This window comes from Monodelphis domestica, chromosome 1, assembly GCF_027887165.1.
Source record: "Monodelphis domestica isolate mMonDom1 chromosome 1, mMonDom1.pri, whole genome shotgun sequence".
Lineage (NCBI taxonomy): Eukaryota > Metazoa > Chordata > Mammalia > Didelphimorphia > Didelphidae > Monodelphis > Monodelphis domestica.
Window position 1 is genome coordinate 625,762,721 of NC_077227.1, and position 16,340 is coordinate 625,779,060.

Below are 16,340 nucleotides of genomic sequence, written 5' to 3' on the forward strand. Positions count from 1 at the left end.
ACTAACCAATAACAGGAACCAAATATAACCAAAATGGTACTAAAATATGCTAAGGAAAATCCACAGGATTTTAAATGAGTTGATGAGTTCCTGATATCCCCCTGATAAAGAGTCATACAAAATCTTAAAGGCCATGTAGTTCAGCTTTGATATACAACATATCTAAACAAGTGGCTGTCCAATCTTTGCTAGTATATCTCAACTGAAGAGAAGCCCATACTGTCCAGAGTCAGTCTGTTCCATTTAAGAAAAATGTAATTATCAGAAAGTTTTTCCTTAAATTCACCCTGAATCTGCCTATCACTGTACCCTGGGATTCTGGTTCTACTTGTGAGACCCAAATAGAACAGTTCAATCAATCCCATCTAATGTTCTTGGTTGTAGGTCCTACTTCCATTTTACAGTTGGGAAATCTGAGGCATAGAGGATTATGCTGTGGGGGTTAAAATGCTGCTTTAGGTTTTCCAAAGTAACAAGGAGTTGAGCTCAAATGCTTCTGGGAAAGACCTTTTACATGGTACCCCATATACTCTTTCAGCGATCTCCAATATGTATTTGTGCCCAAGACTAAAAATTTGCCATTAGGGGCCAAGCTTTTGGTAATCCTATATGATTCAGACTTGGAAATAGTAACAAAGAACATTTCTTCCATTGTTTTCTTTCTTATAATCTGTGTTTAAAGAGAATATTAATAGTCTATATTTCACATAGCATATCTGAAGAATTATCTGAAAGAAAATCACTCATGTTAATATCATGATTTTTATACTTTTAAATACACTTTTAAATATGCAATTCTCCAAAGTTAACAAAAAGCAACATATGACATCCCTAATTTTGAATTAATCTGTGACAATTTTAAAAATAAATTTATAAATATCGTTTCTTTAATAATTTATATCTTAGTTCCAGGGCAGACATTTATTGAGTAGTGGATGGATACACAAACATTCAGTAAGGGCTTATTATGTGCCAAGTCCTGTACTAAATACAAATACAAATGTGGACGACAGTTTCCAGTCTTTTGGAGTCTATATTCTAATGAAGGAGATATCATATTAAGGAAGTAGAAGCCAAGAATGGATATTTTGATTTGCCAAGTTACAGAGATAGTGAATGGAGCCTTAGAGGAGTAAAAGATTGATAGACCCTTTCCAAGAAAATGACTGAGTTGATTTAATTATCAAAAAGGGAGAATGCCCAATAGTTTTTCAAAAGAAGATGCTTTTGCAATGTCAAGTCATTCCTACTGGGAAATTATACATTTTTAGTAACATAAAATTTTCCTTTTATTTTACTTCCTCTCATTTTGGGAAAAAATAAGTTGTTAAATAGTGCAAGTCATTTGCTTAATAGCTATTAATCCCTGAGTATTCTGGACGTTGCTCTGAGGTGTTGTACTTATGTGTTTAGGTATCTCTACTCCCTATGTTGGTAGGCTCTCTGAATGCATGGCTAATATCTCACTGCCTTCAGTAACTCCTACAGATTTAGAGCAGTGTCTTGCACAGAGTAGGAGTCCAAGAAACATGAGCCAAATGAACACAAAAAAAGGTCAGACTACAAAGGAACTGTGCCAATATGTGAAGGATTTAGGATTTCTTTGCTGTGGGAACTTCTTCCACCAAAGCAGATCATTACCCATCTTAGTAAAAAAAGTCTTACAAGCTTCTGAGGCTCTGAGACTGAGAGATCTTTCCATGGTCACACAACTGGTAAATACTAGATGTGTCCATTTACACTATTTTTTGTGACTTAGTTCTCTTGCTTTATTATGCTGCCTTTTATCAACCAAATAATCAAAAAAGGATTTATTAAGAAATTATTTAATGGGAAGAAAAAATTCACTTTAAAGAGAGAAAATTTTCTAAGATGCAGGACAGATTTCCTAAGACATTAAATAGAATCAAAATAACTTTAAAATATTCTTATTAAAATGTAATTTTGTTGATCCTGTTTGTTAGTCTGGATTATTTCCTTTAGATTGTAAACTGTTCGAGGGCATGGGCTGTCTTTTGCTTCAACTACACATAGCACATTTCCTGGCACATAGTTGTTCATTTGTTTCAATCCTATCTGACTCTTCATGACTCCATTTGGGATTTTCTTGGAAAAGATACTTAAGTAGTTTGCCATTTCCTTCTCTAGTTCTTTTTAAAGATGAGAAAAATGAGGCCAACAGGGTTAAGTGACTTGCCTAGGGTCACACAGTTAGTAAATGTCTGGGGCTACATCTGAACTTGGGGGATGAAGCTTCCTGATTCCAGGTCCAGCACTGTCCCATGTGCTACCTAGCTGGCACAGAGTAGGCATTTAGTAAATGTTTATTGATTGATGAATTGATATTGATAATGCTTCAGAAAATATTGACTATATTAACAACATAGTCTACTTTGATATTTTGATACAATATAATTAAGGACAGATGTCATTTTGTGCTAGTTAAGTTGTAAGGCATGAAGCCCTAAATAATAATCACGACTAATATAGTTGTAAAAGCTTATAAAGTGATTAACTTATATTATCTCATTTGAGCCTCAAAAGAACTTTCGTATAATTACTTTCATTTTACAGATGATAAAAATGATTTTGAGAAATTAGTATCTGAGGCAGGATTTGAACTCAGATCTTCCCAACTCTATCTATCATACTACCTACCTGCCTCTAAATACAAATTATTATCCTATCATAACAATGGTTTTATTTTGAAGACAGTATAATAGCTACTTAATATCATTCCTAAGGTCATATAGTAAATCAATTTTGAATTGAATTACTGGCTTCATTGTGGCATCACAGATTAAGAACCAGAAAGGGCTGCAAAGATCATCCAATCAATATGTTAGAGAGGAGGAAACTGAGGTTCAGATAAATCAAAGGACTTCTTCAAGGTCACAACATAATAGTCAGAATTTGAACCCAGGTCCTATGAATCAAAATCCATTATACTGTGCAGCTTTGTGCTCTACCCATTTATTCGTACTATATCCATTTTAAATGGTCTATAAAATGCCTGGATACCTCCATGGATTGTTTGATATCATTAAATAGAATGTTAAAATTTTTTCAATTTTCTACCATCTGCTTCAGTATCATCTAGACACAACAAAAATGATGGAATTCAAAAAAATACTGCAGATATATCTATTAGCTGGATCAATATTATTCGAATTTACACCCAATTATCAATATTATTATTTCTCTGAACTAACTGGGGAATTACACTAGAAGAGTCTGAAATTGTGTGATAATTGTTATGTATAAATAAGACTAACATAAATATTTTCTTAGCAGAGACAAATATTGTTCATTTGCAACATATTATTTTAGCAGTTGATTATGGCTCTTTTCTTAAGAGTTCAAAATAGCCAGAGAAATGAAAGCTAGACCATAATTAGGAATGTACCCTAGACTTTGAAAATAGTATAATCTACCCCAAAAAATCCTGATTTAGAAGAAAATGGATTAGGTGTAAAGAGAACGATGTAGAATTCTTTGATGAGTTCAGAATTTAAAAGAACATGACACAAAAGATCAGTTACATTCAAAAAGGAGGAAGAAGTAGGTTTTAGAAACTGGAAAAGCAGATAGTCATCTCAGACAAAAATCTAGAACATATGTTTCATGAGAACTTAGAAGGAAAAATCAAGTCAAGAAGCATTTCCTAAGTGCCTATTATAAGCCAGATGCTATACTGAATGTGTGGATACAAAGAAAGGCAAAAGAAATTCCTTATTTTCAAGAAATTCACAGCCTAATATATGGGAGACATCCAGCAAACAACTATGTTCAGAGAACATATATGAGGAATAAATTGGAGATAATCAATTGAGTGAAGACACTGGCATTAAAGAATTTGGAGAGGCTTTTTGTAGAAGGGTGATTTTAATTGAGACTTAAAGAAAGCCAGGGAAGCAGAATGGCAGAGCAGAGGAGGAAGCGTATTCAACACATGGGGATTGGCTAGTGAAAGTGCATAATTTGGGAGATGTCACACACTTCACAGCAAAGAGGCCAGTGTCACTGGATCATAGAGTATCTAGGAGGAATGAGGTATAAAAAGACTGTAAGTGGTGATCAGTAGGAACAAGCATGGGTTCACCAAGAAGAAACTATGCTCATTTAAATTCATTTCCTTTTTTTTAAATTGTAATATATATTTATAGAATACCTTAAAGTTCCAAAGCACTTTCTTCAAAATTTCCTAGGAAGTAGTGAAAATATTACTGTTATTTTTTTATTTTTTGTTCTTATTTTTTTTAAACTCCTAGCTTTTGCAAGGGTTGGGCAATTGGGTTAACTGACTTGCTCAATGTCAAGGAATTGCTGGATGCCAGCTTTGAAAATATTATTATGTCCCCTCTCTTACAAGCCTTTCAAATTGGACCTGTAATATTATCAATACAAAAGGCTCCCAGTATGGAGAGTCTCTTCAATGATTCTGATTCTGAGTCGTCTCCTATAATGTTAGAGCTGCATGGAGTACTGAGTTACTCATCTATGGTCCAGTTGCTAACATAGTACTGTGATAGAGACATGAAGAGAGAGAGAGGTTTTGTAGGACTTGTGGACCAAGATGCAAGAACCAGGGTTCCAACGGAATGTTCCTGGTTGTTGGCAGTTGAGCTGACAGGGGGGAGGGGATTTGGTCTCTGACTGGAAGTCACCCTCTCTCCCTGGAGGTTTGAAGCTGGCTGAAAGACCTTTGTAAGGCTGACTTGATTTTTTGGGGTTTCTCTGGCTCTGAGCAGTTGAAGTTGACACTGAGAAGAGAAACTTGGCTTTTGGGACTTGGTCTCTGTCACTCTGGCTCTGAGCAGTGGAAGCTGATCAGAGGAGAAGCTTTTGAGTTGGTGGTCTATAAGAGAGTTGAGCTGGCCAGGAGAAAACTTAAAGACTTTGAACTTTGTTTCTTTCTGGGGTTGAAGCTGAGAAAAGAGACCAGCCAGGCTGAACTTGTGAAGAAGAAAGAAGATTTTGAAAGGGCTGCTGTCCTCCATCTTCCCAACTGTCTAAGAGTCATACTTGTGACTCCCCAAACCCTCAATTTTATCTCATTTAGATTAGGGAAATCCACATCCCTCTTACCTCAGTTTCCTATCCTGTTATCCCAATAAACCCCTTGACTTGAAAAAGGAAAGGAAAAGAATATCTTCATAGATTACTCAAGTGGGGAGGGAAGGAGTCAAAGGCTTCAAGAAGAACAGGGTAGAGAGGGTTGGTTAAGGGAGGGAGTGAGGGAGGAAGGAGGTTAGGAAATAGATTGATCAATCAGCCATCAGTAGGGATCAGTAGGCAAACCCCAGTTTCCCCAATATCTATCCAGAGTGGTTAAATTATTTCAGTACAGAGATATGGCCTGGACCCAAATTTTCCTGATTCTATGACTAGACATACATGGTTCTATGATATTACTCTTCCCCATATTATTCATGAGGAAACTGAGTCTTAGATTAAATGACTTGTTCTAGGCCACATTGGCAGTCTAGGATTTCAGAAGATCTTCGTTGAGTCCAAGCACAGTACTTTTCCCACTGGGGCTTCCTCTTGGCTATCTAGTCTTATATCCTGAGGTAGCTAGATGACACAACAGATAGTGCTCTGGGCCTGGGAAGACCTGAATTCAAATTTATTCTCTGATATTTACAAGCTGTGTGACTCTGGACAAGTCACTTCTTCATTTGTGATAGTTTCCTCAATTTAATACTGGCATAATAATTTGATCAATAAATATTGATTAAGTGCCTACTATGTGCCAGGTATTGTGCTAAATGGTGGAAATGTAAAGAAAGGCAAAATAGACTGCCTTCAAGAAGCTCACAATTTAAGGGGGAAGGCAATATACAAACAACTATATGCAAATAAGAGCTATACAAGATGAAATAATCAACAGAAGGAAAGCATGAGGATTAAGAGGGACTGAGGAAGACTTCCCATAAAAGGTGGAATTTTAATTGCCAGTTTAAAGAAATCATGGGAGTCAGGAGTCAAAAATGAGGTGGAATTGCCTTTCTTGCATGGGGGACAACCATTGAAGATGCCTGGAGTTGGGAGATGGAGTGTCTTTCTTGAGGAACAGAAAGTATCACTGGATTGATGAGTAAGTGATGGGGTAGAAGGAGTCAGAAGACTTGAAAGTGTATGTATGAGCATGGGGTGGGACTAGATTATGAATGGCTCTGAATAAAAAAGAGAAGATTATAGTTGATGCTGGAGGAGCCACTGGAGTTTGCTGAGTAGGAGGATGACAGGGTTGAACCTGGGCTTCAGGAAAATCACTTTAATGGCTGAGTGGGAGATGGGTTAGAGTGGGGAGACTCGTGACATGTAAGCCAACCATCAGTTGATTGTAATCATCAAGGCAAGAGATGATAGCCTGAATTACTGTGGTTACAGTATTAGAGGAGAGAGAAGGCGTCTAAGGAGATGTTACAAAGCTTAATTTGATAGGCCTTGGCAAGTGATTGACTACTGGAAGAGAGGGACCTACAAGAGGACACCAAGGTTGAGAGCCTGGAAACTAGAAAGATGGTGGTACACATGATGACAATAAGGACTTTTGGAAGAGAAGACTGGGAGTAAAGGAGTTCAATTTTGGACATCTCATGTTTAAGATGTCTACATGGCATCAATTTTGAGATGCCTAAAAGCCATTTGGAGATGTTAGCTTGGAAGTCAGCAGAGATGTAAGGGTTAACAGAAGTGATTAACTCCAATTCCAAAATAATGATGATGAAACATGCTACCTAGCTCTGGACAGAGAGGCAATAGGCTCACAATGCAGACTGATATTTTATTTGGACATGGCCATTGGGGGAAATCTGTTTTGCTTGAGTGGGTTAAAGGGGGTTATTTTTCATCATTTCACAGGGGAAGGAGGAAATGAAAGAAAGAGAAGATAGATGAAAGAAAGGGAAAGTGGATTTTCTTGATTGAAAAAATAAATTTAATTTTAAAAACTGATAAGATGGTTCCCTCAATTAATATAACAGAATATGATATATGGACACAGCTGGGTGGCAAAACACATCGAGTATCAGTCCTGATTTCGGGAAGATGAGAGTTCCTGAGTTTAAATACAGCCTCAGTCACTTACTAGCTCTTTGACCCTGGGCAAGTCATTTAACCCTGTGTGCCTCAGTTTCCCCTCATCTGTAACATGAGCTGGAATAGGAAATGGCAAACGATTCCAATATCTTTGCCAAGAAAAGCCCAAATGGGATCACAGAGAGTTGGATATGACTAAACAAAAACATATGATGTACAATAAACCATCACTACAAAGCATGTACATGTGGACATAGTGAACCCTCAACAATTCTTTATGTTACAAGTTGTTCTAGTTAGCTATATTTTCAAGACATCTATGAATAACTCATTAAGAAAAAAGGCCTTTTTATTTCAGCTGATCCTTTTTTATCATCATCATAAAATATATATGCATACATATCTGTGCATATACATATGTAGATATGGCAAGGGAACTCAATTTTTCATCCAAATTGAACTTTCATTAGGATCTTAAGCAAATGACACTAATGCTGAATATTGTAACAAGGTTGAAGATCCTATATTGTGCCTGTTTAATGAATATCCTTTCTCATGAAATCTATCCTATAATAATATTTTTATATTCTGTATGGTGTTTGTTGTAGGATCTTAACAATCACTGAATTGAAATTATATTTCCTACCTATGTAGCCTTGGTCTAGTTAGTAATTTAACTTCATTTGGTCTCAGTTTCTCCATCTGTAACAAGAGGGGGCTGTATTAGATGAGCCTCTGAGTTCCTCCCAGCTTGAAATATCTGATCCTATGATTAATAGATAAAACTGTGGGTCATAAATTGATTCTGTAAGGTAGTACTGAGGAATAGGAAGACAGTAAATAATAAGTGCAGTACTCTTGAAAGCTCTATGAGTGATATTTTACAGTCACCCAAGGTGATATTTTAAGAGACCTGCAGCATGAGTTGTAAGAACAATCAAGCTTTCCTTATTCTGTTTAAACCCAGAGGCTCTTGATTTATTGGAGAGATTTTTGGGAAGCATTTGCTATAGTAGACAAGTTTCATTATTACTAAAAAACTGTTCAGGGAATAAGAATAAACTAAAGAGAGAAAAGAATTTTCTGAAAAGTGTCATAGCATCCTTCTCCTGTATTGTGATTTAACAATAGTTATAACAACTCTTTTTATAAAAGTACATCTTCACAGCTTTAGTCAATAGTATTATAGTTTGCCTTTTCAGGGAGCAACTCATGTATGAACTAATTACATGGAAATTGGTCTTTAGACAGGTGCAGCATATGATATTGTACAATGTGAGAATACGTAGATTCTATAAGTAATTTAAATAGCTTCTCTAGGAGTCTTGAGACCACAGGCAGTAGAAGCATTGATGTTGTGTTCATCCAAATACAACATCTACATTTATTCTTTTCTTGTCAAGTCCATATAAATGTTCATTAAAGTGAGGATGGCCTTTTATGCAATCATATTCTGACCTCTGCTTTTCCCTGAAGGGAGGCTGGAACTCATATCACAGGATAGCTTTAATCTAGGGACCATGATTAAGACACTACATCTCTCAGCTCTGGGCATCTTCTTCTACTCTTCCTACTGACTTTCTTGGCTTCCTTAAATCACAACTAAAATCCCACAAGGACAAAGACTTGAAAATAACATTAAATGTAATGATAAAGTTCTTGGTGTTACTGAAAGCATCATTTTAGCTCTGACTATTTTTAAGACCCCAAAAATTGGCATCCAGAAAAAAGTAAAAAAAAGTAACTATAACAATCAGGAAGAGAAGAAACACTGATGATTTATTTAATACTCATTAGTACCAGAACTGTTTCCAGGCTTTGGAAGCAGGGTAAGTGCATCTCTTCTCTAGGCTGGCAATATTTCACTATAATTCAAAGCAGCAACGGGTAAATAATATCTTCATTGCCTTTTATTCCTCCCAGATAAAGCAACTAAAATAGCACTGATGATCCAACAGGCCAATTGGCAGTCAACTTGTCAATGCTTGTATTTAAGGGTTTATATTTTTCTTAATAGGCAATATAATTTTATTAAGGAAAGGAAAAAGATTTCTCAATTTGCTCACAGAAATTTGAGTTACCTTTTCCCTCAAGTATGTCTGATACTTCCTCATCAAACATTTCGTTTTTCAAAAGATGGAATTTTGACAAAGGCTATTGAAGCAGATGCATCATTTAAAGGTCCCTTGGCAGTCTGAGAGATGGACCCAAGTGACATTTACATAGAAAGCTACAATTACTGTGGAGATAAGGGCTGTAGAAAGGCATTCCCTCATGTTCCTTGATCTCATGAAGGATGTAATATGTATATTTGTTCGTAGTTGTATCTATGTTCTTTGAAATTTTTCATAAATATTTTATTTGAGGAAGGTGAGAAGATGCTAAAAGTAGGAGAATCTGGCTTCTTTGGGGTGAGGGCAATGGATTAAAAGAATATAGGCCAAAAATTAATTTGTAATTAAATGGGTACAAGACTAATTTTTACAGGGAACAATTCAATATCAGACAACTTCTCAGGCTCCTTTACTAGTCCTTCATCAATGCCATTTCCTGTAAATGTGAGTATTTCCTGGGCTCTTCCCTGGGACCTCTTCTCTTTTGCTTTATACTGTGTCCCATTGGTTAACCCATCAATTCCCAAGGATTCAATTATGGTCACTATGCAGATGACTTCAAGATCTATATATCAATCTCTCTCCTGAGCTATAATCCTAATCACCAAATATCTGCTAGGATTTCAAGTTAGATATCCTGCAGACATCTCCACATGTTCAAAAAATAATTCATTATCTTTATTTCCAAACTGAGATCTCCTAAACTTCCCTATTGCTGTCAAAATCGCCAGTACCCCTTTAGTCAGTTAGTGACATCTCAGTGACATCTTCAACTGTTCACATTCACTTATCCCATGTATCTAATCAATTGCCGACTCGTGTAATTGCTTTCTCTACAACATCCCCCATAAAAGTTCTCTTCTCTCCACTCATAGCCATCATTCTAGTTTGGTCCCTCTCTCATGGACTATTGAAATAGACTTCCCGTTAAGTCTTCTTGCCCCAAGATTGCTCCTCTTTCAATCCATCTTCCACTAATCTACCAAAGTGACTTTGGCAAAGTATAGATCTGACCATTTCACTTCTTCTCCCTATAATCTCCAATGGCTCCCTACTACATGTAGGATCGAATATACAGTCCTCTGCCACTTCAAGCTCTTTGTGACCTGGTCCTTTCTACCTTCCAGGCTTTTACTGTACTCAATAAACCAGCCATTTTAATTCACTTACTAATCCTCACAGCAGACGCTCCATTTTCCGTCTCTGTGCCTTTGCCTTTATCATCCCTCATTAAAGGAATGCTTCTCTTACTAACCTCCACTCAATTTAGGCTCCTGAAGGAGACTTTTTGTAGTTTTTCCAGCAGGAAATGCTTCTAAGGCTACCTTCTCTCTACTCTGAATATACTAATTTGGTCTTTTCCATTAGAATGTGAGCTTCTTAACAGAAAGCTTTCCCCCTCCCCCCCCCCCCCCCATGCATCTCATGCAATAGCACAGTGCTTGGCATATAGTAAGCATTTAATAAATGCTATTAATTGCTTGGTTGTTGACTTAAAATGGCAGCAAAGCATGTAACACCAACTATCCAGTTCTCGCAGAATTATCAATGTCTGGTGTTATCTTGTAGAATATGAATCAGAATTTTTCCTCATTAATGAATAATTATGCTTTCCCACCAGTTTAATAGCTTACATAGGAAAACTCAAGTTGTCCAAAAGTGCCTGCTGCCTAGATTATGATATGCAGGTAAATGGATGGCCTACCAAGAGCTAACATTGAGTTAGTCCATCAGACCTTGCATAGGCCCTTCAATGCACAGTAGTGGATTTGGGAAACTGTGCAGCAATTTCAATGGTCTCAAGCTATTCTCTGACAGCAAACTCATCTTTTTTAACCCCGGAGTCCTCCTAGTGATGCTGTATGAATGGGAATCGCGGAACATGACAACCAATGAAACACTAGATGCAGTGACTTAAAAGGCAATGAAGAGACTCATGATGGGCGCAGTACAAAGTGGGATTTAACATATCAACAATGATGGCTTATACACTTGCACACAGGAAAAGGCACTAGGGACATCATCGGACAATACTGGAGCAAAAAAAGAGACCAGCTAATCATATCACAGAGGAGCAACTTGGGGAGTGCTGAACTGGCACCTGGACATGATGAGGTGATTTCCTATGGCAAATTTAAAGAGGAACATGCACAATAAGAATTGAACAGGGTATATCATTGGAGGGAGCACTTAAATTGATGAAATCACAGCTATAGACTTACTGAAGCTTTACAAGAAATCGTTAAAACTTACATAGTACATGAGGTTCCCAGAACTTAGTGACAGATATTAACATTTAAAATCTTAACTGATTTTATGAAATGATAACATTTTCTCAACTGAACATTCTCTAACAAGGAAACAATATACTTAAAAAAATTTTTTTTGTAATATATAGCTTTTTGGATTAGCAATAATAGCTTTTTTTTAAAATAAGGATCATTTTTTGCTTTTTTTCCCCTTTGTAGCCTCAGTGCCCAAAATATTGCCTTATACAGAGTAGATATTAATGAATAATTATTATATTGAATCAAATTGAATAGCAACACAAAATGTCCCATAAAAACAAGTTGAGAAGTTCCTATAAGCAGTATAAATGTGAACTCCACCAATTTCTCATGAATTTGATTTGCTTTACCAAAATGTATTTATGGACTTGTTTGTATAGGACCTGAAGGTGATTTATTGTATTTTGTTTTTAAAGTAAATCCATGTAGTGTGGATCTATTCCTAACATTCAGATTTCATAGAAAGAATAATTTTACTAGAAAATGGTAAGGCTGTTTTTGGAAACTAAATAAATCCCACTTGTAATGATTTACTGAATTTGTAATGAGGTAAAATAACACCAAGGAAAGTTTTTCACGAAATATTTTATAAAATACAGAAACTTACAGCCTGTGGCATTTCCTTGGAACTCAAAGGTTAAAACAAGAACTAAAACTGACCTTGCTGATCGACCCTCAAAAGTCATCAGAGCCAATATGCTTTATGGAAAATTGAGAATGGATCATTTTAGAGACCTTTACAAACTAGATTTCCCACATGAAACAAATTGTTCAAATAACTTATTGACAGCATCTTGTCAAATAAAAATATATTTCCTATGTTCATTTCTTTAAAAAGACATTATTTCCTGTGTCCCATGAAAAAAGATAATTGCCCCTTGGTACTGAACCTTATTTTTTCAGATAAAATCTCCAGATGCATACTCCTAACTTCTCTTGTACATACTATAGATGTCATACTAGAATCTCCTATATTCTTAGCAGGAAAGAATATAAATTCCCACTGGCCCAGGGAAACAAATATTTCTCTCCATGACCTTTCTACAGAAATTATTGATATGTCAAGAGTTGGGAGATTCACTTTGAATTTTTTGTTGGAATTAACTAGAGTATGACAGAATGTTTGGGATATAAAAACTAAACTGTCAAATTTGGGAACTTCATAAAATATAATAGATAATAGTACTTTGTGTTTTCTAAGTCAATATGCTGCCTGCAGGGATCTGTTTCTATTTAAGTTTGATACCACCTCTCTAAAGTATTCTTCCACAGTGGTGACTATGAATCCTACAAATAAGCAAGGGGCAGCTGGATAGCACAGGAGACAGAGCCTCAGGCCTGGAGTTGGGAGGACCTGGTTTCAAATCTGGCATCAGGCACTTCTGAGTTATGTATCTGACCCTGAGCAAGTCATTAAACCCCCAATTGCTAAACCCTCACCATTCTTCTGTCTGAAAATAGATGCTCAGTATTCTTAGTAGTTTATGGAAAGGAAGGATTTTTTTTTAAAAAAGCTAAATGAAAATTTAACCTGTGATTTTATATGATTTATTAGATGATAAAAATTTTATTTGATATTTTGATTTCCAAAGCTACAGTTTTCTATAGTTTTTAGCTTTAATAGATGAAAGACTTGTAATAAATTCCTAGTGCCAAGAACAATGACTTTTTCTTGGATATTTTAAGGGACTTAAAGAAATGGAAGCCTGTATCTTACTTTTGTAATTAAACTTCTCTAAAGTACAAAAAAGTCCATTTTAACTTATCATGATTTTTTTCCCGCTTTAGCCTCATAGATAAACAAATAACCATGAATTCCAGATTAAGTACTTGGTGAATATTAAACTGAAGACTAAATAATTAACTGAAGGCCCATCTCTAGTATGGATAGGCAAAGGTTCTAATTATGATATCTACTATATTAAATGTGGCAAATTTGAAAAAAAAGTCTTGGGATTATGGAAAATAATTCAAATCTTTAGTTAAATGAGGAAAGGCCATTATAGCAACAGAACTTCTAAATTTAATTTTGGACCAAGTCTAGAAAGTTCTAAATCATTAGATAATCACATGCAGTTCTCATTTAATGGTATTATAGGAGTATATAATATTCTGCTTTTTAAATAGATTTTATATGTATATATTTTATATATATTTAAATTTTATAGATAAGATTAGTCCAATAAGTGTCAAAGCTTCAAAATGTAACCAATTTTATGAAAACGTTTCTAAAATGTATTACATATTCCTGCTTTCTTAAACAGAGAACAGAGAACCTAATTTAACCTGCTCTTGCTGACTCAGTAATCACTATGAATAGTACATAATTAGTATATTGTGCTCTAATCCAGTGACACCCTCTTGGGTGGCTGAGGTGTGTAGGACTTTTTGGTGCCTTGTCAAACACAGTACTGCTCCTAAGAGTTCTTCAGGTTGTTTACTCTTTTTTTCTTTACCATCCCTCTCCTATTTGCCCTCATTTCCCCTGCTCCTGAGCTGCTGTTTTCTTTTATATAGCACTATCTGAGTAAGACTTAGAAATTGGATTTGCTTATCCAGTGGACAGATTTTGCCACTCAAAGGTCTCTTTTGCTTCCTACTACTTTGGAGTAGTGTTGAAATTGGTAAAGCTGCAGTTGCTGGGAGGATAAATTCAAAATAAATTGAACATAAATTAAATGCCCACCCTATTCAAGATTTTTGTAATGTGCTTAGGATACAAAATATGGTTGTTATCCACAAGGAATTCACATTTCACTGGGTAGATGGAGCATTAATGCACACACCAAATATTGGCATATATGACCCAGGTCAAGTCATGATCTTGTTGGGCATCAATTTCTCCATTTGTAAAATAAGGGAATTAGGCTACATTATTGTTATACAACTATAATCCATAGTTCTGCTGAGATTATTTTAATTTTTAGGTGACAGACTTTTAAAATATCTAAGCTTGGTTTGGGTTCAGATTGGCTGAATACTTGCTTATTTGTTTTTTTTTTAATTTTTAGTAAGTTTAAGTAGTTTATTTTAAAAAGTGACTCAGTTTGGGGTTTAGAAGAAATGTTTGGTTAAGTGTGGTTTCTGGATCACAGCTTCTTTCAAGTTTTGCTGCAAACCATAATCAGCTCCTGGTTCAATTACAGAACTCTGTTAAAGCAGTGCTCCCTTGTGGATGTGAAGGAAAACTCAGGGACAGAGATGGATGAATTCAATCTAGGTATGTTGATGAGACCATGGGTAGATGCTGCCACTTAGGAAGTTTTTAACTTCATATTCTTTAGTTTGCTTTGACTTTTAGTGTGTAAATGTACCCTTTATTCAATTCAATTGTAAGAATTGATAAGCAATTTAGAATAAAAAAGTCCTAGAAGAGTCTTAGAGATTATTTAGTCTAAATCTTCCCTTTTAACAACAGTAATGAAGCTGAGAAAGGTTAAATAATTTATCTAAAGTCACTTTATTGGGGGCAGCTGAGTAGCTCAGTGGATTGAGAGCCAAGATGGGATATCCTAGGTTCAAATCTGGCCTCAGACACTTCCTAGCTGTGAGACCCTGGGCAAGTCACTTAACCTCCATTGCCTAGCCCTTACCACTCTTCTGCCTTAGAACCAATGGACAGTATTGAATTCCAAGATGGAAGGTAAAGGTTTAAAACATAAAATAAAATAAAATAAAGTCACTTTATTTGTTAGGAGAACTTTTCATTGTGGTACAGTGGGGAAAGTGTTATATTAAATTCAGAGGACCCAAGTTTAAATGACATTGCCAATAACTACCAATGTAACCTCAGGTAAGTCAATTGATCTATTCCACAATAGTGTAATAAGGGTGCCACACTAGATAACCTTAAATATATGAACCTGTTGTTTTGGGGTCTTTTCAAATTCTTAGATTTTGGAAAATCTACAACTTAATTCATTTGCAAATATTTACCTTACCTCCAAAACCATCGGGCACATATGTTTTAAGCACAATGTTGCAGAAAACAGTTGGCAGTGATAATGGTTTATTCCCTTCATTTCGAAGAGAAATGTGTCTGTAGCCTGCCTGGAGGCCATCAAGTGGGAGGATTCTTTGACCAATCAGCTTGTTGTTGTCATCATACACAGCTATTCTCAAGACAGCCAGATCAGGGAGGATAACCTGCCAATCAAAGAAAAGGAGTTTTCACAGACCTATATAATACGGCCAGTTCCCAAATGTCAATGTTCTAATTACTCAGAGTCCCAAAGATGTATAGCTTTGGCTACTCTATCAATGGACATAATATATATTTACTGACTGATTTTCCATTTGATTGGGAAGTCATTGGTCAAATAGTTGCAGAATTTTAGAGCTAGAAAAGAACTTTTAGAGAATTTAGTCCCATCTGCTAATTTTACAGATGAAGAAAATGTAAGATAGAGAGTGAATTAATTTAAGGTTATCTGGCAAGTTAGTTCCAGAACCAGGACTAGCTCCCAGGTCCCCCAATTCCTAGTCTAATATTGTTTCTACTACCCCAATGCCTGCCTCCTATTCTTTATCTTTAGTTATTTTTAAGCGTATGGAAAGTACCCTTGAAGCAATTATCTAAATCTTTAAAAAATTTATAAATGTAGGTTGCTTGAGATTTAGAGCTCTTACGGTAGATTTTGGGCTATTAAATTGAAAAAATGCCAGTCATAAATAATAACATACTATGACATCCCCAAGACATTTCCTTTCACTCCAAACAAAATGACTGGACACAAAAATCTAAGTGTAAATGGCAAAGGCTTTATTCTAATACAAAATACTAAGACAATAAAACAAAACTCCACATATTTTGTACCTTCTGGAGTCAGTGAGGACCTTCTCACTGGCATGGGAGGAGTCAGCTCATCTGGGTCAAGTTGAACATTCTGGC

The 16,340-nt window shown here is 35.8% G+C and overlaps 1 protein-coding gene across 20 annotated transcripts in view; it reads right to left on the reverse strand.

The window, feature by feature from the left end:
- PLCB4 (phospholipase C beta 4) overlaps positions 1–16,340 on the reverse strand; it is a 470,050-nt gene that overhangs the window by 43,575 nt on the left and 410,135 nt on the right. For all 20 annotated transcript variants that reach the window (XM_056813908.1, XM_056813900.1, XM_016427842.2 and 17 more), the window contains one exon: positions 15,391–15,595. In XM_056813908.1, coding sequence (XP_056669886.1) covers positions 15,391–15,595 — 205 coding nt within the window. The remainder of the gene's footprint in view (positions 1–15,390; positions 15,596–16,340) is intronic.